The following is a 22,716-nucleotide window of genomic DNA, read 5'->3' as shown; positions in this document are numbered from 1 at the left end:
GTAATTGGTACTCGTGCCTTGCTAGAATTATTTTAAGTGCTGTTTGTATTTGGAAGCTAAGCTTTCTGTCAGGCCTGAAGAACAAATTACTAATGTGTTGGTTCTTCTCTGAAAGGCTCTCCCACCCCCCAAACGCAGCTCCCTTCAGAGGCAGGGAGGGCACCTTGCCCCTGGGCCTCAGGCCTGGGTGTGTGTCCGTCTGAAACCGGGCTCTTCAGCATCTGAGCAAGTAGCTGGCTTGTGATTTTGCGAGATGAGAAAGAAAAGAACCTTCTACCACATAAGTAGAGCCCCCCCCCCCCAATCAATAATAGTACCAACACTTAAATTTGGTTTCCCAAAATATCCAGTTCAATATTACATGATCGTCTTTAGTAATCCCTTTTTTAATAAGCTTGATCTGAAAATTGTGAATACTAATGTTTTATACAGTTTAAAACTACCCAAACACAATATGTTTTTCTTGAGGTTCTTTTATTACAGTGAGATAACCCAAATCAGTTTAAAAAACTCTTCTTGCTGCTACAAGTTAGAATCAATGCAGTAGGGTTGCTGAAATCTAGCTGCTACACAAAGTCTACAATTTAAATGTTATCTTCAGATCAAAGCAAAGCAAAGCAAACGAAAGAAAAATTTGACATATGAGTTCTTGAAATGTCATTTAGGGGAATTAAGATCCTGAATTTTCCTTATCCCATCGATTCAAGTCCCTGGCTTTCTTGAAGCAGCGAGCAACAAAGCGCTATAGGATAGACAGGCTTCAGGCATAATCTTGGGATCAGTGTGTCAAATACTGGGGGAATCAGCTGCAACTGAAAGAGTCCTTCTCCCGGACTGAGTTTTACAACTCTGTTTCCACGGACACTGAGTGCACCCAGTGCACGCAGACCAGGCCAAGGGCATCCTCTCATCACTGGGGCTCTGTCCCCCGAACCCCCCCAACCCGGTGGAGGAGCCATCTTGGCACTTGTCATCTGTTCTCCCGTGGATTATAGCGGAGGCCGTGCCCCCCCTGGGAGTCGTAATCGTCGTGGTGCGGGAGGTGGACCCACTCGGGGGCGTAGGTGACTGTGCTGTACACGAAGCACTGCAGGGTCCCGTCAGCGGCCGGCGTCTCCTCGGGGGCCCCACGCGCGCCTTCCCACTCGAGGACGGTGATCCGCAGCGGGGTGCGCTGGTACATGTTGGGGCAGCCCTCGAACTCATCGAGGAAGCTCAGCATCCGCTCGTCCACCGCATAGATCTCGCCGAGCACACGCTGCCCCTGCCCTGGGAGGTTGAGCAGCCACGGGATGTTATGCTCGCCGGCGATGACCAAGGGGTAGGGCTCCAGCGTGCGGCCCCTGCCGCGGAAGGCGGCGCAGCCGTTGGCGCGGTCCTGCAGGACCCCATGGTTGGGCTGGCCTCTCTTCAGGGTCCCGTACACGAACACGCGGGCCATGTGGGTCACGGAAGCTGCGGAGGAGAGAGCGAGCAGATGGTACACACTGTCCGCGGCAGAGGCCCGGGGAAGAGAGTGTGGGCCTCGTGGGGACTGGACCCCCGGTCTGGGGAAGGCTGGCAGCGGCTCCCAAGCCCCACACAGCCTGGAGCCCACGCTCTGGACCACCGCCTCCGAGAAATACCGGCCACCCTTCCCTGTCTTCTAGGAAAAGGTACTTGGGTAAGAACAGACCTGTCAGAGGGAGCCAGCCCGTCCGGGGATCACTCTGCAGACCTGCTGTTTTCTTAGACCAGTTAGGACTTTAAAAATTACTCGATAAATTTTTTTGTAGCTAAGTTAGAAATACCAATAAGCAAGTACTTATATACATACACAATGCATGTACGCACACGTGTACAAGGCAGTCAGGCACAGTCCGCTACGAGAGATCACTCGGGCTTCAGTGCTAAGCTTACATTCCGGTCCTGGCAGTCCGACCCAGCCAGCTGGAGCGATCACAGCTTCCAGCGTCCCTGCCCAAGGCCCCAGCAGGCAGTGAGGCTCCCCGCTCCCCGTGACTCAGCGCTGCAGCCTCGGCTCTCAGGTGAAGGTGACTATTTACTGCTCACCTGGGTCTGGGCCACAGACTGTTACATAACTGACAGAAGTCACCTGTGTGAAAGTGACTTCAACAAAACTGGAAGTTACGGGGGGGGCCCTGGGTCCTCAAGGCCTGGCACCTCGCTGCCCTCCTTGCGCAGAGCTGTGTGATGGTGGCAGGCTCTGGAAGGAAGACACTTTGCACGTGGAAACAACAGAGGAGTCCATCTGCCGGCAGCAGCCCGCCACCAGCCAGGAACAGCTGGAGGGGGACACCCCCTGGATGCCAGTCACGTGGCAGGTGGCCCTTGGAGAGGTCGCACTTGGCCCACAGGACTAACACTTCTTGGTGTCGCAGGTCTCGGCCTCACCCTGCCTCCTCAAGGCATCTGGGGAGGGTGCACGGCCCCCACAGACCCACACAGCTGTGCCCTCCTCACCTGTCCCCTGCCTCGGTCACCAGCCTGCGGAGCGTCGGGAGTTCTTGTGTTTCACGTAAACTGTGGTCGGAAAGGCCCGGCCGTGGGAGCAGCACCAGGCCGGCCGTGCAGGCGCGCGCAGAGTCTGGGGCAGGACAGGGACACCTTGAGCACGACGGGGACGTGGTGGGAGCTCTACTTCGGGTGACTCTGGTGGCTCTGGTGACAGAGAAGGACAGATTAGAGCTGTGGGGTGCTCAGGGAGGCGTGCTGGGCACGGAGGTCTGGAGGTGAATGAAGGAGAAGCCGGAGTGCAGGTACAGAGGGGCGAGGACCATGTCGGCGCCAAGGAGCCGAAGGTGGCCCGGCTGCCGCTGCTGCTGCTGGGGGACCAGGGAGGATGCGCCAACCTGGGCACAAAGAGGGCGTGGAGAGGAGCGACAGAGCGACAGAGCGACAGGGACGGAGGGGTGGGCTGGTGGGGCCGGACATGTGGGAGGATCCTCCTGAGCCCCTGATGCTTGCATCCTGGCCGCTGGCACTACGTGCCTGCAGCATCTCCCCGGGGAGCCCACGCTCCATCCGGCTCTGGTCGCCGTGGCCACCCTCCCCCAACGACTGCCCCCCCGCAGTGGGCCTGCTTCTCTGGTCCCTGCAGCCTCTCCCCAGGGCAGCGCCCAGAGGGCCCTCAGCTGAAACACCGCACAGCTCCCCCGTGGTCTCCTGTTGGGGGGCTGGCCCAGAGCGGCACCCACCCCGCCCTGCGTCACCCTGACAAGGCTCCGTGGTGCCTGCCGGCCCTGTCCCCTGCCAGAGCCTTAAGAGCCGGAAGGAAACTCGGAAGCATCTGGTCGGGCGATGCCGGCTCTCCGGTTTGGTGAGGCTCTGAGAGTGCACGGCCAGGCAAGGCCAGCAGACACCGGAGGCCCGCTCTGTCAGGCACTGGGGCCCTCGCCCATCTCTTCTGGGATTAAATTTTTAAACCAATTATGTGTCCATAATGTAAAAAGTCAGACAGCTTTGCCAGAACAGTGAATTGCCTGCTCTTTCCCACCCCCTGGAGGCAACGCTTCACGCCTTCAAGCTGGGGCACTTGGTGTTGGTCTTCATACTGCGGGGACTCGGCTGCCGCCCCAGCCCGGAGCACAGCGGTTTGCAGCGCAGACCTTGGAACCCAGTTGCCTGGCTTGTGGCTTTAGGCAAACCACGTCACCTCTGTGCCCGGCTGTAACAGGAAGTCCTAGCAGCAGGCTGGGGCAGAGGGCGGGAAGCCCCCTCTCCCTGTGCGCGGGGCTCTGTCCTGCGGGAGCCGCTCTGCACCCCCAACCCACGCCCCCCCCCCCGCCCCCAAGCACGCACCCCTGCACCGCCCCGCGGCCCTCCGCTTGACTCCTGTCAGGATTCCGGTCAAATCCATATTCATGTCAGCACTAGAACTCTGTCAACACTGTTCTCAGATCAGGCACAGAGTGTACTATCATTAATTTCCTTTCTTGGACAACTTTTCTGTTTTTCTTGGAATTAAAAAATCGCTTGCAGGTTCCCCCCTTGTCCCCCTACCCCCACTCAAGTTTCTCTGACGGTAACTCGGCCTCGTTTTCAGAAAGTGGTGTACGCATCCTTTCGGCCCTGAGCACTGGTAAAGGACAGAAACCACCGGTAGATGCGAAGATCTAATGGCCGTTCGGACGCACTCGCGAGGCAGGCACATCCCATCTGGCGCAGAGGGGCTGCTCGGAGTTGCTGTGCAGACGGGCAGGTTTTACAGGAAGGCAGGCAGGGCAAGGAAGTCACTAGCGAAAGAAGAGGACTGGTTCAGGCAAGGTGACCTTCCCTCCGGTGGGAGCAGGACTGTCTTACTAGGCCGGTTACCTCCGGCTCCTCTGGGCGGTGGGGAAGAGCCCACGTGACAGATGACCTCATCGGTGCTGAGCAGAAAATTCCTGCCTGACAAGTGAAGACTAGTTTCTAAGGAAGTCTCAGAGTACAATGATGGGAGACAAAGTCCTGGTTTAGTGACTTGGCCTAAAATACAGCCATTTTGGGCCTCAGCTTTTAAAGTTTGTTCGTTTAAGTAACCTCTACACTCAACATGGGACTCAAACCCACGACCCCACGACCCCAAGATCGAGTCACAAGCTGTTCCGCCTGAGGCAGCCAGGCACCTGTGGGTTCCATGCATGAGGTGTCCCGCCATGCCACCCGGGGCTTCCCTGTGTCCCCTGTGTCTCCCCTGTGTCCCATGGCCCCTTCTTTATTGACTCCCTCATTTTGCTGAAGCTCATTCTTTCCCACTCTTAATTAACAGCATGACTTGGTAGAGAATTCTAGAAGCAAGTTTCCTGCAGAACTTTAAAGGCTTTCTTGTTTTCTGCGTTCCCACGCTCTTGTTGAGAAGGCCAGTGCCATCAGGCGCCACCATGCTCTGTTCAGGACTTGAGCTTTCCTCTCTGCAGACTTGTGAGGTCTTCCTTTTCCCCTCAGAGTCTGAGGTTATAGTGTATTTTCTTGTGGGTTTTTGTTGTTGTTGTTGTTTTTAAGATTTATTTGAGAGCGAGAGAGAACACGGGTGGGGCGTGGACAGAGGGAGAGAATCTCCAGCAGACTCCGTGCTGAGCGCAGAGCCCGATGTGGGGCTCAACCCCATGACCCTGAGATCATGACCTGAGCTGAAAGCAAGAAGTCAGACGCTTACCCAACAGAGCTGCCCGGGTGCCCCACTTCTTGTGGGCTGCTTTCATTTGCTATGCTGGGCATTTCTATCTGAAAACTCACCATCTTGGACCGTGGGGAGTTCCCTTCTCATTCCCACCTTCTTGTTCTCTCTCTGGCCTCCTGATACTCAGGTATCATGGATCCTGCATGCATTTTCCCGTTTTTTTCTCTCTCCTCCCCTTCCCCAGGTATTTCTAGTCTACTTGACTCCCAGTTCTTCTATGAACTTGCGGCTGTTTTTGCCATCATTGTTCTTTCCAGCTCGAAGTCCCCGCTCATCTTTGGGAAGGCATCAGTCATCACGTGTTCGGGGGGTTAGTTTACATTTTCATCTTTCCCCGCATGGCCTCTCTGTTTCGGTGTGTATTTCTTTAGAGGTTTTCTTCACACGCTGGTGATCCTTGGCTACTGGCCTTTGGTGTGGAGAATCCACACACCATGTGGGCAATGAAAGTCCTGTGTGCAAGGGAGAGGGCCTGATGGTTGGCAAGCCTCGTGTGGGGGATCTGTTTGTGGGGAGGGGAGCTCCAGATAACAGAATCTCTAGGCATGCAGATTCTCCCTCGATCTCCATTTTCAGGGTGCCGCCTCACCGCACCCTCAGCTGGGCCCCGTGTCCCCAGTACCAAGCCTCTCTGGACAGTATCCCACTGGCCGCCTGCCGGGAAGAGGCGGCTGGGCATCTCCGCTCCCTACACAGATGTCCGCTCCTTCCTGCTCGCTCTTCTCTGACCCTCGTGTGCACAGGCCCGTGGTCTGGAGTCTGCCGGGCAGTCTGGCTGCTTGCTGGCTTCGCACCGCGCGGGGACTTAACGTGTGGTTTCTCCGAGCTGCTGGGTCCTCTTCTGTCTTCAGAATTCCATTGCCTTCTCTCGTCTTCTGTCATTATGGGTCACTAAAGTGGCATTTAGGGAGAAAGCGGGACCAGAAGAGCCTGTTCCTCTGGCGTCTCCTCCTCGGGGAGCCCTCACCGCACCCCAGGCCCCCCCATTTCACAGGGCCCTCAGCCGCTTCAGCTTTCCAGACGCTCAGTGTGCAACGGGAAGGCAGCGGAGGTCTGGAGACCACTAGCTTAGAGGGGCGCTGAAGAGAGTCTACTACGGCACCAGCGGCGTGGGTGTGTTTTCGGTTGCGGAGAAAGCCAGTGGGTGGCAGTCGTGAGCCCAGAGCGGACTGGAGATGGCTGGGGGACAGCGGGAGTGCGCGTGCGGAGGGGCAGGGGCCCCTGAAGCGAGAGCGTGAGGGGAGAGCAGGAAGCAACCGAAGGAGAGGGACAGGCCAGGGAGCTGCAGGGGGCTGAGCTCGTCACCCCAGGACATGGCCTCTTTGGCTGGAGGATTACTTCAGGCTGATTATTTTTAAGAAACACAGGAGAGGGGCACCTGGGTGACTCAGTGGGTTAAAGCCTCTGCCTTCCGCTCAGGTCATGATCCCAGGGTCCTGGGATCGAGCCCCACATCGGGCTCTCTGCTCAGCAGGGAGCCTGCTTCCCCCTCTCTCCCTGTCTTGCCTCTCTGCCTGCTTGTGATCTGTCTCTGTCAAAGAAGTAAATGGAATCTTAAAAAAAAAAAAAAAAAAAAAAGAAACAGAGGAGAAGGTCAGTTAGAAGTGACCCATTTGAGAAGAGTCACTTGGGTATCTAAGGGGTGTCTACGGAGTGTCTCCACTTGGGAGGTTGTCCCCCTACCTGTGCCAGCAAGAGGGGGACGGCCTTCCGTCTCCAGAAGCTCCGGCGGTGCCCACGGCCTCAGTCTACCCTTGTCCGCGCGCTGCCTGCAGACTCCCCCGCCGGGCTCCCGGGCTGGTCTCTGCCCAGAGAGTATCTACGGGGAGGGCGCGGGCCTTTCAGGGAGTGACTCGGTGCCCGGGGTCTCTGCATGTTCACAGCAGATAACACACGTTAGAGAATTTTTGTGTTTCTCTCCTGTTAATCTTTTACTGCAGGAGTCCTAAGGGTAGAGGGAAGATTAGGTTCTCCCCCACACAAGGAATGAGGTACATACTCCCTTTCCCGTTCACTGTGGAGTCAAAGGAAACAGATGCGTAAACAGGCAGCATCAAAACCCAAACAGAACAGAGCTGCGGAGCGGGGACATGAGAAGATGTGCTGACGGCGTGGTGAGGGGCCCTGCCTCAGAAGGGACAGATGCGTGGCCACAGGGGCGTTCATGCTGAGCTGCCTGGCCCTTCCTTAAAATAGGCGAGGTCGTCTGTCCAGGCTGGGGCGGGCACCACCGAGGCCGAGGACCTGCGGGACAGAAAGAGGTTCGGAGCGGTCCTCCTGGGAAGGCCTGGGCTCTGAGTAAGAGCAACAAGATGCCAGAGCAGGTGCTTAGCAAAGACCGTGCCAAGCTTCCCTAGCTCCGGGATTCATCTGCGAGGGAAGAGAAGAAATCCCTCAGCCAGGAGTGGGCAAGCCGGCCTAGAGAGGGGGCGGAGGGACAGCAGTCGTGGTCCGACCGCTGCAGAGGGTGGCGCTCCTGCAGGGGCGGGTTCCTCCCAGCGATGATCAGGCCCCGTCTGCCAGCCTGGGGCCAGCTCTGCTCACCGCACCTGCCCCACTGAGCCCACCTGCCCCACTGAGCCAATGGGGAAGCAACGCCGCGGAGACGGGGCTCCAGGCACAGAGCCCTTGGCGGGGCAGCACCCGGGGCTGGGCCTGGGTGTGCTGGGCTCACGGTGCCCCCAGCGCTCTGCCCTTCGGGCTGACCCCGAGGCCACGGGGAGGCGACCCTGTCAAGGACAGGCCCGGACTCAGGCTCTGCAGTGACAGTGACGGTTTACAACGGACATACCTCACTACACTCTGTCTCCCCAACTTGTTTTCACTGAAGTTTATTTGCTAAACCCAGTTCCTTCTCTGAATTTCTTATTTCCAAATATTTCAAGATTGTGATAAAATACACAAAATATAAAATTTGCCACCCGAACCATTTTGAACTGTACAGTTCAGTTGTGTTAAATACACTCACACTGCTGCACACCCATCACCCCCGTCCACTTCCCAGACCCTGTCCAGCTTACAAGACTGAAACTCTGCACCCATTAAATAGAACTCGCCACTCCCCGTCTCCCCACCCCTGGCAGTCCCACGCTACTTGCTCTTTCTAGGAGTCTGACTCCTCTAGGAACCTCATGTAAGTGAAATTATATAATGTCTGTCTTTTTGTGGCTAATTTCACAGAGCATAATGTCCTCAGGGTTCGTCTGTGCAGCAACACATGTCAGAATGTCCTTCCTGCGTAAGGCTGAGTGGCGTCTATCACGTGCGTTATGTATCCATCCACCAGTAGACGTCTGGGTTGCTTCCACTTCTCGGCTATGGTGAACAGTGTTGCCATGAACATGGGATTGCTAGATCATATGGTTATTCTATGTTTAATTTTCTGAAGAACCTCTGTCCTGTTTTCCGTTAGCAGCTGTATCATTTTTATGTTCCCACCAACGGTGCGCAAGGGTTCCAATTTCTCCACATCTTTGTCTGCACTTGTTTTCTGTTTTGCTTTGTTTTGCTAGTGGCCATCCTGACTGGTGTGCGGCTGTAGTTCACTGTGGTTTGGATGTGCATTTCCGGGACTGGAGATGCTCAGCGTCTTCGCATCTGCTTATTGGCCATTCGTATATCTTCTTGGAGGAATGTCGATTCAAGTTTTTCACTCTTGTATTTTAGTTCTCTGTATCTTCTAGATATTAACCTCTTACCAGATGCATGATTTACAAATACGTTCTCTCACTCCACAGGTTAACTTTTCATTCTGTTGGTTGTCTCTTTCGATGCAGTTTTGAATTTTGGTGCTGTCGGGTGTATTTTTACTTCTGTTTCCTGTGTATTGAGTATCATATCCAAGAAATCACTGCCAAATCCAATGTCATGAAACTTACGCCCTATGTTTTCTCAAGTTTTTATAGTGTTAGCTCTTATGTTTAGGTCATTGGTCCATTTTGAGTTAATTTTGTATGTTAATTTTGTTTTGTTTCAAGTAAGGACGCAGGGGCGCCTGGGTGGCTCAGAGGGTTAAAGCCGCTGCCTTTGGCTCAGGTCATGGTCTCAGGGTCCTGGGATCGAGCCCCGCATCAGGCGCTCTGCTCAGCGGGGAGCCTGCTTACCGCCCTCTCTCTCTCTGCCTGCTGCCTCTCTGCCTACTGTGATCTCTCTCTCTGTGTCAAATAAAAAAAAAAAAAATTAAAGTCCGGGCCCAACTTCATTCTTTTGTATAGGGATAGCCAGTTTTCCAACTGTTGTGAAGACTGTCTTTTCCCCATTGGTCTTGGCACTCTTATCAAAAATCACTTAACTATATATACAACGACTGATTTCTGGATCTCTATTGTCTTTCATTGGTCTATGTATATGTGTGTCTTTATGTCAGTACCACACTGGTTTTGGTTGCTGTTGCTGTACAGTAAGTTTTTTGAAATCAGGAAGGAGGAGACCTCCAACTTTGTTATGTTTCAAGATTACTTTGCTTAATTTGGGGTCCCTGGATATTCCTTATGAATTTTAGGATGGGATTTTTCTATTTCTGCAAAAATGCACCTTTGGGGATTTTCATAAGAGTTGCATTAAACCTGGAGTTCACTTTGGGCAGGATTAGTATCCTAACAATAGTCTTCTAATCCATTAACATGAGTTATCTTTCCATTTATTGTCTTTAATTTCTTTAAGCAATGTGTTGTAGTTTTCATTGTATAAGTCTCTCACCTCCTCGGTTAAGTTTATTTGTATTTTATTCTTTTTGATATTACTGTAAAAGGAATTAGTTTTTATATTTTCTTTTCAGATTTTGATTGTTTTGTCTGAAAATATTTTGTTTACTTATTTGACAGAAAGAGACACAGCGAGAGAGGGAACACAAGCAGGGGGAGTGGGAGAGGGAGAAGCAGGCTTCCCGCTGAGTGGGAGCCCAACGAAGGGCTCATTCCCAGGACTCTGGGATCGTGACCTGAGCCGAAGCCAGATGCTTAACGACTGAGCCACCCAGGTGCCCCAGATTTTTCTTTGTTAATATATAGAAATGCAACTAATTTTTGTGCACTGATTCTGTATCTTTCAACTTAGCTGAATTTGTTTATTCTGACAGTATTCTTGTGGAAATCTTGGGGCTTTCTACATATAAGATAGTGTGAATAGAGATAATTTTACTTCTTCCTTTCCAATTTGGATATCTCTTATACTTTTACTTGTCTGACTATTTTAGGCAGGACTTGTAATCTGTGTAGAATAGAAGTGGTAAGATTACAGGGCATCTGGGTGGCTCGGTGGGTTAAGCCTCTACTTTTGGCTCAGGTCATGATCCCAGGGTCCTGGGACGGAGCCCCGCATCGAGCTCTCTGCTCTGCGGGGAGCCTGCTCTCTCTGTCTGCCTCTCTGCCTACTTGTGATCTCTATCAAATAAATAAATAAAATCTTAAAAAAAAAAAGTGGCAAAATTACAAGCATCCTTGTCTTGTTTCTGGTCTTAAAGGGGGAAACTCTGATTTTCATCTCTGAGTAGCGGCTTTTCATATATGACCTTTATTATATTGCAGTAGTTTCCTTCTAATCCTAGTTCAAGTGTTTTTACCACAAACCGGTGTTGAATTTTGTTAAACTTTTTTTCCTTCTGCTAATGTGTATTACATTGATTTTCCTAACGCCGAACCACCCTTGCATTCCTGGGTGAACTCCACTTGGTCGTGATACATTATCCTCTTCATCTGTTGCTGAATTTTGTTTGCTAATATGTTGTTTTGAATTTTAACATCAATTCACAGGGATATTAATCTGTGGTTTTGGTAACAGAGAATGCTGTCTCATTGAATGAGTTTGGAAGTATTCCCTCCTCTTCTAGTTTTGAGAAGATTTGGTGGAATTCACCAGTGAAGCCCTCTGGTTCTGGTCTTTGTTTTTAAAGTGTGCAAGTGGTGGCAGAGGGAGCGAATCGCAGGCCTGACCCGTGAGATCACGACCTGTGCTGGAACCAGGAGTCAGACCCTTTAGCCCACTGAGCCACCCAGGTGCCCCATGTTAAGAGGTTTTGATTACTAATTCAATCTCTTTTCTGATCATGAGTTGCTTCGATTTTCTGTTTCATCACAGCTCATCTCGGTGGGGTGTGCTTCTAAGAATGATCCATTTCATCTGGATTTCCAGTTTCTTGGTGTACAACTATTTCTTGTAATTCTTTTTATTTCTCTTAAATGGGCTGTAATGTCCCCTCTTTCATTTCTGACTTATTTGTATCTTTGTTAATAAATTAAACGTTTGCCACTTTTGTTGATTTTTCTCTATTGTTCTTCTATATTTTATCTCTGCTCTAATCTCTATTTTTTTCCTTCCTTTTGCTGGCTTTCAGCGTCATTTTTCTTCTGTTCTTTGTCTGACATGTTCACCCCATGTGAACAGGGGCTACTGTGAGGGTCACGGCCAACAGGACATGTATAAAAGTCTATTACCTGGGCCAGATCTTCTCAGAACCCCAGCCAGGGCTAACCAACAACATGCCTGTGGCTCACTCGGGTTGGGAGGGGGTGGCACTGCCCTCCCCAAGCTCATACGTTACTGTGTCTCAGCCGTGTCAGAGTCTCAGATAAAATACTAAGGTGAGCCACTTGGGCTTTCCCAGAGGAAACCAAAGAGTGGCCTTTAGAAGTGGTTCTGTCTCTGCTTTAATGTACAGGATGTACCCGCAGGTCGGCCTCCTCTAGGACACTGATGGCCGACCAGGCCCGCCCTGTGGGCCCAGCCTTTGTGGGGAACAAGGTCAGGCAGGGCAGCCTGCGTGCTCAGAGAGGGACACGGGAGATCGCAGTGCCCGGTACGAGAGAAGAAATGCACGGTGACAGGCCTGAATCGAATCCCTGTCTCTACTGATTGCCGATGTGCCCGTGGCCTCGGCACCCAGTGAATGTCCTTTCCTTGGTTCTCCCCCCGACCCCCTCCCTTTATCAAGCTCTTATAAAAATATCTACTAACTTATATGCCTCTCAGTGGAGCCTCTTAAAGAAATAAAACAATGAATATTCTGCATAATAAACGGAAGAGGGAACCAGGCCATCTCAGTTACTGGTTGGGCCTTGATGATTTTTCAGAGCCAAGAATGCCCAGGAAGGTGGTGCTACATTGAAATGAACCTGGTTAGACCGATGGCTGTGAACTTCAACTCGTGGAAAATCAGTCCAGTAGCTTTCTTCTGCAGAAGATAATTTCTTCTCCTGAAAGAAAACCTGACAATAAACTTTTCTAGGAACTAATGTAGCCTGCTAGAATGACCAAATTATAATAGTCTACATTTCGTCTATTGAATTGTATCCTTTACCACTTATGTAAGAAACGAAAAAAGAATGAACATTTTGCATTTCTGGCTCCTTTCACAAGAAAAACATCATTGCCTTTCTGATTGTGTTTTGAACAAATACAGATCCTTCAGGAAGAAACTCATCCCTGTGGGGATTGAGAAAGGATCAGAGTTAAGCACCGAAACAAGCAATTAATTCCCATTAGCGGATTAAGGCACTCATGTTCACTTTGAATCAGAAAAACAAATTGTGAATAAAATCGTGTACAACCAAGAGGTGACTTGTCGGAGTTAATAAATGAGAGAACTGGAGGGCAGCCTGGAAAGCCCAGGAGAAGCAGCACCACGAGACGCACCGGCGAGCGAACCGGTGGGGTTCTGTGCTCGCGGGATGAGATCTACCATTCTCTTTAAATGCCACAGAATAGGTTCCTGTCCTCTGATGCTGTCTTCCCTCTAACGAACGCAGTCGAAGGAGAAATCTAAAGTGTTTCCTACCCTGTTAGGTCACCATCCCTACAACGCATGGATGTCCCTACAGAATTAATGACAGAGACACGTGGGATGCTAACATTCAGCGTGGCCTGTTTCACTCTGGGGTTGTCCAGCCGACTCCGAATGACCCTGAACACCGTCTCTGCCAGTGGCGTCGTCGGTGTGTCCAGGACTGAGCAGGAGGCCACTGCCGTGCGGGGCTGTCAGCTCCTTCCCTTTGGTACCGAAGAGCCCAAAAACTGAACCCCAGTCCAAACCCCAGTCCAAACTGGTCGGGAGGACTGTGGACAGCCGGGGGTCAGCAGCGAGTGAGACAGGCTCAGAGAATTTCACAAAGTTTGACTCCAGCAAAATGCGGCTCTTTCAGCGCGGTCAGTATTTAGGAAAACAGAACCGCGGCTGGAGTGTCCCTCCGGCCGCCGCAGGAGCTGCCTGTCCCGTGCTTGGCACTTGTCAGGCTTCAGACACAGCCGGCCTGTAGTTTCGTATTTCACTGCCGAAGCAGGAATTAGAAGTGATTACAACTCATTTCCTAATGGTTGAATTTTTCCTGCTTCATTTTTTTCTTAGCCACCTGGTGGCAAGAGTGTAAAAGGCAGGGCTCAGGCGAAGCTGTACCGTGCTGGTTCAGTCTGCAACTGACCCGCGCGCCGAGGGCGGTGCAGAAGCCCAGGCGACCCGGGAATCCGAGGAGAAATGAGAAACGGCTGGTGCTGACCCGGAGACGGATCTGCAGAGGCCCCCGAGCACACCCACTCGGACACGAGAACAGCTTCGCAGTAAAGGAGCCTCCGCAGACACCCTGTCCGGCGTGGATCAGAGTGACGGCCTGATGCGGGGCAGTGTCAGTGAAGCTGTCACCTCAGGCTGTCGTCGCTGCGGCCAACGTGATCTCCCACACTGTCACACTGAGGCTGGGAGGGGCTGGGCTTCGGGGGCACGAGGGACCCGCGTGACCCGCGCCGCCCGCCACCCCTGGGGACCCGCGTGTGCCGCCGCCACCAGCAGCCCGGTGACCTGGCGCGGCCGCGTGCAAGGGCCGCTCCAGCAGTCCTTGCTTACTGCATAGACCAGTCCCGTCGCTCCAGCGAGCGGCTCTTCTGCCCTCCCTGGCCCAGCGTTGTGTCCCTGCAGAAATCGGCCCGTGGCTGCTACAGTGACAAGTCAGCTCCTCAGAAGTGCTTCGGAACTGGAGGAAACAGGTGAACAAACAAAGGGCCTTGAACTCTGAGCGGAGCCGGCCCGGAGCTTCGCGTCCCGCGCGGCTGGCGGGCGGCCTGCCGGGGACAGCTCGGGCCGCATCCTGTGGCCGCTTTGATGCTGTCACTCTCCGGCTCGGGGGCCGCTTTACAGCCACGACGGGGACTTCCTGCCGGGCGACCCTCGCCGGCCCCACTGACTGCCCCGGAATCGGTTACCCCGAGCACCTTCTTGATGAACGGGTGGCGGCGCCTTTGAAATCAAGAAGTGAGGGTCTCCGCTCCGCTGTCCCCTCCCTCTCTGCCCCTCAGGGGTCCCTGAGACAAACAGGCGCTTTATGGTCCCTGATGCCACACGGGGTCCTCCGAGCGCTGTCTAGGTAACCGGCCGTGCCAGGCAGCTTACAAAGAGATTTCTCAATGCCAGACCACTGTAAGGCAGGTATTTTGCTGCCTTTAAAACAGTGACCCACGAGGGTGACAGGACCGTCCCCCCCCACCCCCAGGCCCGCTCTGAAAGTCTAGAAAAAAACCGCTGTAAAATCCCTGAACCGGGTCAGGGCAGGGGCTCCGGTGCGGGGCTGGATGGGGCCGGGGAGGCCGGGCCCCACAGCCAGCAAGGGGCGCCTGTCGCTGCGGTGGGGAGCACGCGTGCCACCAGCAGGGCCGAGCCCGGCAAGAAGGTGCCGCGAGTCCTCACCGCAAAGGGGCCCCCGTGGCTCGGGGGTGGACCAGGACTGATGTCGCCTCGGGGAGCTGAGCGCTCAGGCCCCACTCACATTCTCAAGTTAACACTCAGCGGGACACCCCCGCACTCTCGAGGTTCTCCCCACTTCACAGATGGCGAAACTGAGACAGTGACCTAACGGGTGCCCGGTTACAGCCGACAGAGCAGGGACGTCTGCTTCACACCTTCCTGCCCTAGGAAGGCTCCCCCCAGCTCCGGGAGGAGGCGGGCCCCTCTCTGCTGCTGCCCTCAGCTGCGGGCAGCACCTCCCTGCTCCAGAGGGCCCCGGCTCCACTCCGGGCTCCGCTTCTGTCCTCACCCAGAAGGCACCCCCAGGTGTCTACGCAGCACGAGCACACATCCCTCCCGGCAACCTGCCAGCGTGCGCCGTGGAACCAGTGCTCAGAAGCTGACGGTTCTAACAGTTTTATCTTTGACCTTGTGTGTCAAGTGAAATGTGATGGGACGCTAGTGAACAGAGTGGCTCCGTGCAGCCCCGCCGGCACACAGCCTTCTCCGTGTCCCAGGAGCATGCACCCCCCCCGGGCCCACCATGTGTGATTCGGCGAGACGGAGCGAGGACAAGGTAATATGTGACGTCGATGACCGGCTCGGCGGGGAGAAGCCCAACGCCACCGCCGGCAGACCCAGCTTGGAATGCAGGAGGGCGGCACACACATTTTCTGGAATGATCCACCTACATACTTAATGTGTGATTTTTCTTGTGTGTAAAATTTTTTCTCAAGGAAAACAGTAGAGATCATAGAAGGAACACAGTTTGCCGGCCTCTCGGTCTGTAATGACTATTCCCAGTTAATATTCTTACCTGAGTTCAATGTTCTTCATGATCCCCAGTCAACAGCACCACCTTCCCATCTTTTATTTAGGATTTGTGGTGGCCTCCCTTAAACTTAGACACTTTCTGGAACCCAACATGCAGTAAAAGGAGGCCAATAGACTTCTTGATTGTTCTCTGAAGCAGCCCGAGGAGGTGCGGCCGAGGGTGTGGTGAGCTCTGAGGCACGGCTCCTAGGATTCAGACTTGGGCCTCTCCAGCTATCATGACCCACCAGGGCCCGTCTCCATGGCCGTGGGCCAGGCAGAGGTTTCCCACACTTGGCTTCTAAGAAATAGAGCAACTGATTTGCAGTGGCTCGTAGGATACACTTGCAAGCCGGCTAGGGAAGAGTGCAGCCTTACTGACGGCCGGCAGTGGCTCAAAATATGTTCATTCTTCCCGACACAAGGTCAAGGAGAAAGAGCCAAGAATCTGTGCCGTGTCCCAACCTGACGTCCATCCGCAGGGCATGGGGAAAGGGCTAAGAGGTCTGGTTAAGGGCACGTAACTGCCACCTACCTTGTTTGCCCCAAAAGGCCATTGTTTTTCTCAAGTGACAACTCAGGCCAAAAGCAATGGAGGGAAGGGGAATGACTCTCCTCCAGTGTTCCAGCTAAAGGGTTTTGTTTTTCAGAAACATTTTCAGGCTGTATTAACAAGGTGGTGGGGCGCCTGGTGGCTCAGTGGGTTAAGTCTCTGCCTTCGGCTCAGGACATGGTCTCGGTTCTGGGATCGAGCCCCGCATTGGGTCTCTGCTCAGCGGGGAGCCTGCTTCCTCCTCTCTCTCTGCCTGCCTCTCTGCCTACTTGTGATCTCTGTCAAATAAATAAAAATAAAATCTTAAAAAAAAAAACACAAAGTGGTTTTTATTTAACTGTTTTGCTTTCTTGGGTGAGAAATGGGGAGCTTGGAAATACCACTTAACTTTAAGTCTGAAGCAACATAAAAGCACTATTACAAAATGTCATAGGAAGTTATTCCTCTTTAGGTGGTTTGCTAACTATTCTAGGAAGAAGAGAACACACACCTATTTAAACAACTCTTAGATAACCACCTTAGAAGTCAGGCCTACCCAAAAGTGAATAAAATTTTTCGGATGCAGGTGAGGGGTCCTGGCTAGGCCTGAGCACACACTCCCTGTATTTAAGGCAGCATTTCACAGCTCTGGACGAGCAAGCCTCCCAGAGGAGCACTGGACAGGGAGCTGCGGTCAAAGCCAAGCCCTGCCGGCTGTCAGAGCCAGACAGTCCAGCCAGATGGGGCAAGACCGCAGGGTTGGTAGTGGGGGACGCGGGCAGCCTGCACCTACAGCCCTGGGACCCAAGACCCGCGGGACAGCCAGTCACAGGCCTCTTCAGTGATGCGGGACAGAATGAGCCGAAAGCCTCTTAGATGACTGCCAGACACAGCTACGAAGCTCCAGGACACCACCTATGCTACCAAAGGAACCCCGAGTGTTCCTCAGGAATCACCAGCACACGTGCCCCCCAACCCCTGACCCCTGACCCCCACCTCACTGCTGTGTCTACTTTGAGCCAGGACTGTGCAACCACCCTAGGGCGCCCCCTGCTGGTGGGCACTGCCAGCCTGCGGGAGTCTGCGATGATCCAAGCTCCGTTTCCAGCGCCCTCCGGAATTCAGGCCTCAAATCTTTGGGTAACAGATTCACCTTCCCAACTAACCTTTTGTAAAGAATATTGTTAAAACCCGTTTAAATTCTCTCCAAAGCTGTTGGTTACCTGGAGGCGGTCCGATAGGCAAGGGGAAGGAAGGCAAACCAGAGGGGAGCGACCTGCCTGTTAGTGAGCGGAACGACCCCATGTCCGCACGGGACGCGTGGATCTCCCATTTTTAAAGTTTTAAAGAAGAAATAAGCTTTAAAAAAAAAAAGCAATGAAAATGAAGCCTAATGGGGTTTTTGATTAATTAATTACCTGTCCCCCAAGCCTTCAAATCCTTCCAGTGCCCTTATTACCCTCGGGTCAACTCAAAACCATGGAGGGCGCAGCTAAAACTCTGAACTCCAGGAAGGAAGTGGGAAGGAATGGAGGCTGTGTTACTGATCGTGCTGCCAAATACTTGACGTGAAGTGGGTCCATTTCCTCACGTTCCTGTGAGTCCTAAACATGCAGCTGCTCGCTGTTCGCTGACGGCAGCCAGCATTCTTTGGGTCGAAAACTACTAGAAAAACATGTTGTGTTGGGACGACTGGGGCTTCAAGGGAACTGAATGCCCTGAACTAAATGAATCCAACCCTTTCATATACAAAACCTCCACCAGAAATGGTTGTGGTTATTCATATATACATGTTTCTTTAAAAAAAAAAAAAAGTTTTTTTTTTTTTTAAATCCTCCTTTAAAAGCCACATTCCCGCTAGGCTCAGCGGACAGAAGCCAGCAGCTTTGAGGCCAAACACACGGCTCTTCCTCTGGATTCGTGATACCTTGGCCTCTCCGGTGCTCAGGGGTGGATCCCGGGACCCCAAATATTACTAAAAAGCACAATTTGGTCTATACTTGGCTTTTCAAAAGCACTTAAAAGCTAACACAGAGTCTATTCAGGGAAGAGCAAAATCCAGTGAGAATCTAAAATCTCCCTCGTCGCTGCTTCGTGGTTATCAGAGAACAGAAAACTGCTCTGTTCCATTTAAATGGTTCTTCAGACATTTTAGAAACAACAGAACAATGGCTTTGTTTTTCCATTACTGGACTTTTTTTTAGGTTTATAAATGTTCCTTCAATCGTGAGAGGCAGAAGGACTCAGGGAAGCTACCACCGCGCTTACGCAGACATTTTCCCAATCAAACAGCCCAGGAATTTTAGTTTTCGGTCTGTAGGAACTTGGGCATTTTCCTTGCCCAAAATGACTTCGTATCTTTCATATATATAGAAACACCCAAGAAACATGTATATATGAATAACCAAGAGAAGAAGATGAGGTCCGCCTCCTCTCCGCCCTCCCCTATCCCGGGACCGCCTGTGGTCGGCAGCAGCAGAACTATCTCCCCCCGGGGCTGAAGTAGCAGATGTCCTCTGGTCTCTCAGGAGTCTCCCCAAAAAGGAAACAAGCAATCCCCCCACTTGCGAAGGCCAGGCGTCACAAGTCACAAACGAAGGGTTAACGGGAGGCCTCGCTGCGGCGGCTGTGCAGCTCTCCCGTGTCTTGAACGCACCCCCACAGCCAGGACCCCTGGGCCCTGCTGTCCAGCGTGACCATGGCACGGAGGCCGCGGGGGCGGGCGGGCCCCACTGGGCCACAGTGGCCCGAAGGAGCTGATCCTTCAGAATTCAGGCCCGCGGGACGCCTGGGTGGCTCAGTTGGTTAGGCAGCTGCCTTCGGCTCAGGTCATGATCCCAGCATCCTGGGATCGAGTCCCACATCAGGCTCCTTGCTTGGCAGGGAGCCTGCTTCTCCCTCTGCCTCTGCCTGCCATGTGCTCGCTCTCTCTCCCTCTCTCCCTGACAAATAAATAAATTAAAAAAAAAAAAAAAAAAAAGAATTCAGGCCCGGTTGGCACTGTGCTGTGAGAACGGTGCCTTCAGCTATTTTTGAGTTCAGGAATTTCTCTCTCCCGCTGTTCCCATCTTGGGATAAAGACCGTTCTTGGGAGCGCTGGTCCTTCTCTGCCAGAGGGAGCAAGACTGACGCAGCCCAGGCGAGCCGCACCTTCCCCAGCAGAAAAAGACCGTGATGAGACGCACTGGGGAGGCCAGTGAGACAGGCCTGGGGCAGCGGGGCGCCACGTGGCTCTCTGAACAGCCGAGTCTCGGGGGAGAAACAGGCAAGAGGTGGGCACAAGTCAGGGGACGGCTGCGCGACGAACAGGCGGTCTGAACGGGGTGGGGGGTGGCCTGGGCAGGCCGGGGGCCAGAGCACGAGTGTGAGGCCGGGACCACGGGGCAGAGGCCAAGGAGGCAGCCTGGGCGCAGGTTATACGAGCCCCAGCTCCCAGCCGTGCTGGGGGGACTACAGGCCTGAAGCCTGGGGGAGACACGGTAAGATTTCGGTCTTAAAACATGATCCCCCGCAGCCTTCCGGGACCGTATGTGTGGAAGCTGGGCCTGGGCCTCCCCCGCGACCCGCCCACTCCGCTCCAGGCAGATGCGCCACAGAAACGTCAACACAAGTGCACTGAAAAGCGACAGGCACATTCTGATCAGCACCGTCTGCGACAGCCCAGAGGTCGATAGTATCCAGACGTCCATCACCAGGAGAACGGGCTGATAAAGGGAGCTACACCACGCAGAACTCCAGCAGCCGGAACGAAGGGACGGTGACCGGTGACATCACGAGCGGCGCTGAGCGACAGGCCTCAGGGAGCGGCGCGTGTCCTGTACAATGGTGCTCATGCGGGCGGGAATGACAGCCTGACTCCTCTGCTGCCGGATGTCAGCACAGCAGCCGCCACTGAGGACAGACACGAGGACACCTGCTCTAGATGCTGCTGACACGGGGTGTTCCTACCAGAAAACCCACCACACGACGTGATCATCGCGCTTTCCTGGTACGTTGCACTTTCACAAAATGTGCATGACAGAGGTGCCTGGGGGGCTCAGTTAAGCTTTTTTTTTTTTTTTTTTTTTTTTGAGAGAGAGAGAGAGAGAGAGATCACAAGCAGGCAGAGAGGCAGGCAGAGAGAGAGGGAAGCAGGCTCCCCACTGAGCAGAGAGCCTGACGTGGGGCTCAATCCCAGGACCCTGAGATCATGACCCGAGCCGAAAGCAGAGGCTTAACCCACTGAGCCACCCAGGCACCCCTCAGTTAAGTCTCTTGATTTCAGCTCAGGTCATGACCTCGGGGTCATAAGATCGAGCCCTGTGTCAGGCTCCGTAGTCAGCAGGGAGTCTCCTGGAGATTCTCTTTCTCCCTCTGCTGCCCCCGCAAGCCCACACTTGCCCTCTCTCTATAAAAGTAAATCTTTTTAAGAAAATGTACATCACATTTTTAAAAAAGCTTTTATTAATTTGAGAGCATGAGTTGGGGAAGGGGCAGAGGGAGAGGAACAGTCTGAGGCTTCTCTCTGAGGCGGAGGCAGACTGTTTGCTTTCCACTAAAACTCCAAAAAGCTGCAAAAAGCCACCAAAGAACAAAAACCTCCAGAGGACAAAAGGCTGAAAAACCTGCTTCCACAGAGCCCAGCCCCTTCTTAGGGGCCAGGATGACTCAGCCCAAGCAGGACTGACTGAAAAACAATGTGGCAGGCCCCTCCCCCTGAAGACAAGCCAAAAGAACAAGAGGACAACCACTACAGGGGCCCCATAAAACTGTAAAACCCCAACATCAGGGGGAAAACAATATATTAAGCTCCTGGAATTGCCCCAAGCCTGTATACTTCATAGATACAATTTTTTTTTTTTAAATTCCTTCTCACCGTTCTTGTTCTTTTAATTTTTTTTAACCTACTTACCATTACAACTAGAGGTTTAATATAACATATTCCACAATAACTCTTAAACTTGAACTTTTTTCATATATATACATGTGTTTTTCTTTTCTTTTATATATATATATAAATATAAGCTTCAAGGTAACCCTTTTTCCCTATTCAATACTACCCCTATATATAAACCAGGTTTAATTTCCCTGTATCTCTGGAAAGTTGAGTTCTTTAACAAAGACAACAAGATTCACCCAGGAAGAAATGAAATAGCCTTCCTCACTTACATCAAGGGTTTATAACCAGCTTTCCATCTCATTTTCCCGTTGGTGTTTCTGTGTATTTGTTTTTGTTTTTGTACTATGGAAATCTTATTCTTGGGGTTCATTTTGGCTGGGTATTTTTTTCTTTTTTTTCTTGTCTTTTACTTTTGTCGGTCTTTTTGATTGTTCATTTTTGTTTATGTATCTTATAAATCTTACTTTTGGGCTCATTTTGGCTGGGTTTTCTTTTTTTCTCTTTTTTCTTTCTTCTTGGTGGTGACTTCTGATTGCTCTGAAACTTTCCAGGGTACACCTTGCCTAGATCATGGTTGATATAGCCAGCTATACATCCCCTCAACCACCTCTCACCAAAATGATTAGGAGGAGGAACATCCAACAGAGGAAAAATTTGGAGACTGTATCCTTTGCCACAGAACTATTGGATATGGACATAAACAGTATGTCGGAAAGGTAATTCAGGGTAACAATTATCCAGGCAATGGCTAGGCTGGAGAAGACCATTAGTGGCAACATAGAAACTCTAAGGGTAGAAGTGAGGACTGATCTGGCAGTACTAAAAAATGCCATCAATGAGATCCAATCTAATCTAAATATTCTGAACAGCTAGGGTAACCAAGGCAGAAGGTCGAATGAGTGATCTAGAAGACAAACTGATAGAGAAGAAGGATCAGGAGGAGGCCTGGAACAAACAGCTTAGAAGCCATGAAAACAGAATTAGGGAAATAAATGATGCCATGAAATGTTCCAATGTCAAAATTATTGGGATCCCTGAGGGGATGGAGAAAGAGAGAAGACTAGAAAATATAGTTGAGCAAATTCTGGGTAAAAATTTCCCTAATCTGGACCCTGCAATTGCACTACTGGGTATTTACCCCAAAGATACAGATGTAGTGAAAAGAAGGGCCATATGTACCCCAATGTTCATAGCAGCAATGGCCACAGTTGCCAAACTGGAGAGAACCAAGATGCCCTTCAACAGACAAATGGATAAAGAAGATGTGGTCCATATATACAATGAAGTATCATGCCTCCATCAGTAAGGATGAATATCCAACTTCTGTATCAACATGGACGGAACTGGGGGAGATTATGCCGAATGAAATAAGTCAAGCAGAGAGAGTCAAGTACCATATGGTTTCACTTACTTGTGGAGTGTAAGAAATAATATAGAGGACATTGGGAGATGGAGAGGAGAAGTGAGTTGGAGGAAATTGGAGGGTGAGACAAACCATTAGAGACTGTGGACTCTGAGAAACAAACTGAGGGTTTTGGAGGGGAGGGAGGTGGGGGTTGGGTGAGTCTGGTGGTCGGTATTAAGGAGGGCACGTATTGCATGGAGCATTGGGTGTGGTGCATAGGCAA

The 22,716-nt window shown here is 52.1% G+C and overlaps 1 protein-coding gene across 7 annotated transcripts in view; it reads right to left on the bottom strand.

Annotated features, from left to right (window-relative positions):
• Nucleotides 1-455: 455 nt before the first annotated feature.
• The window catches only part of GGACT (gamma-glutamylamine cyclotransferase), a 53,296-nt gene continuing 31,035 nt past the window's right edge, over nt 456-22,716 (bottom strand). For 2 of the 7 annotated variants that reach the window (XM_059143717.1, XM_059143718.1), the window contains 2 exons: nt 2,464-2,661; nt 456-1,455 (listed from right to left, as the gene is read on the bottom strand). In XM_059143717.1, the coding sequence (XP_058999700.1) occupies nt 971-1,441 (471 nt within the window). In that variant the 5' untranslated portion in view covers nt 1,442-1,455; nt 2,464-2,661 and the 3' untranslated portion in view covers nt 456-970. Of the gene's footprint in view, nt 1,456-2,463; nt 2,662-6,844; nt 7,031-7,160; nt 7,406-22,716 lie in introns of those variants that run through there. The other 5 variants (XR_009346823.1, XR_009346824.1, XM_059143716.1 and 2 more) reach the window with 4 other exon arrangements.

Source organism: Mustela lutreola, chromosome 13 (assembly GCF_030435805.1).
Source record: "Mustela lutreola isolate mMusLut2 chromosome 13, mMusLut2.pri, whole genome shotgun sequence".
Classification (NCBI taxonomy): domain Eukaryota; kingdom Metazoa; phylum Chordata; class Mammalia; order Carnivora; family Mustelidae; genus Mustela; species Mustela lutreola.
This window is presented reverse-complemented; position numbering and strand designations above follow the sequence as displayed.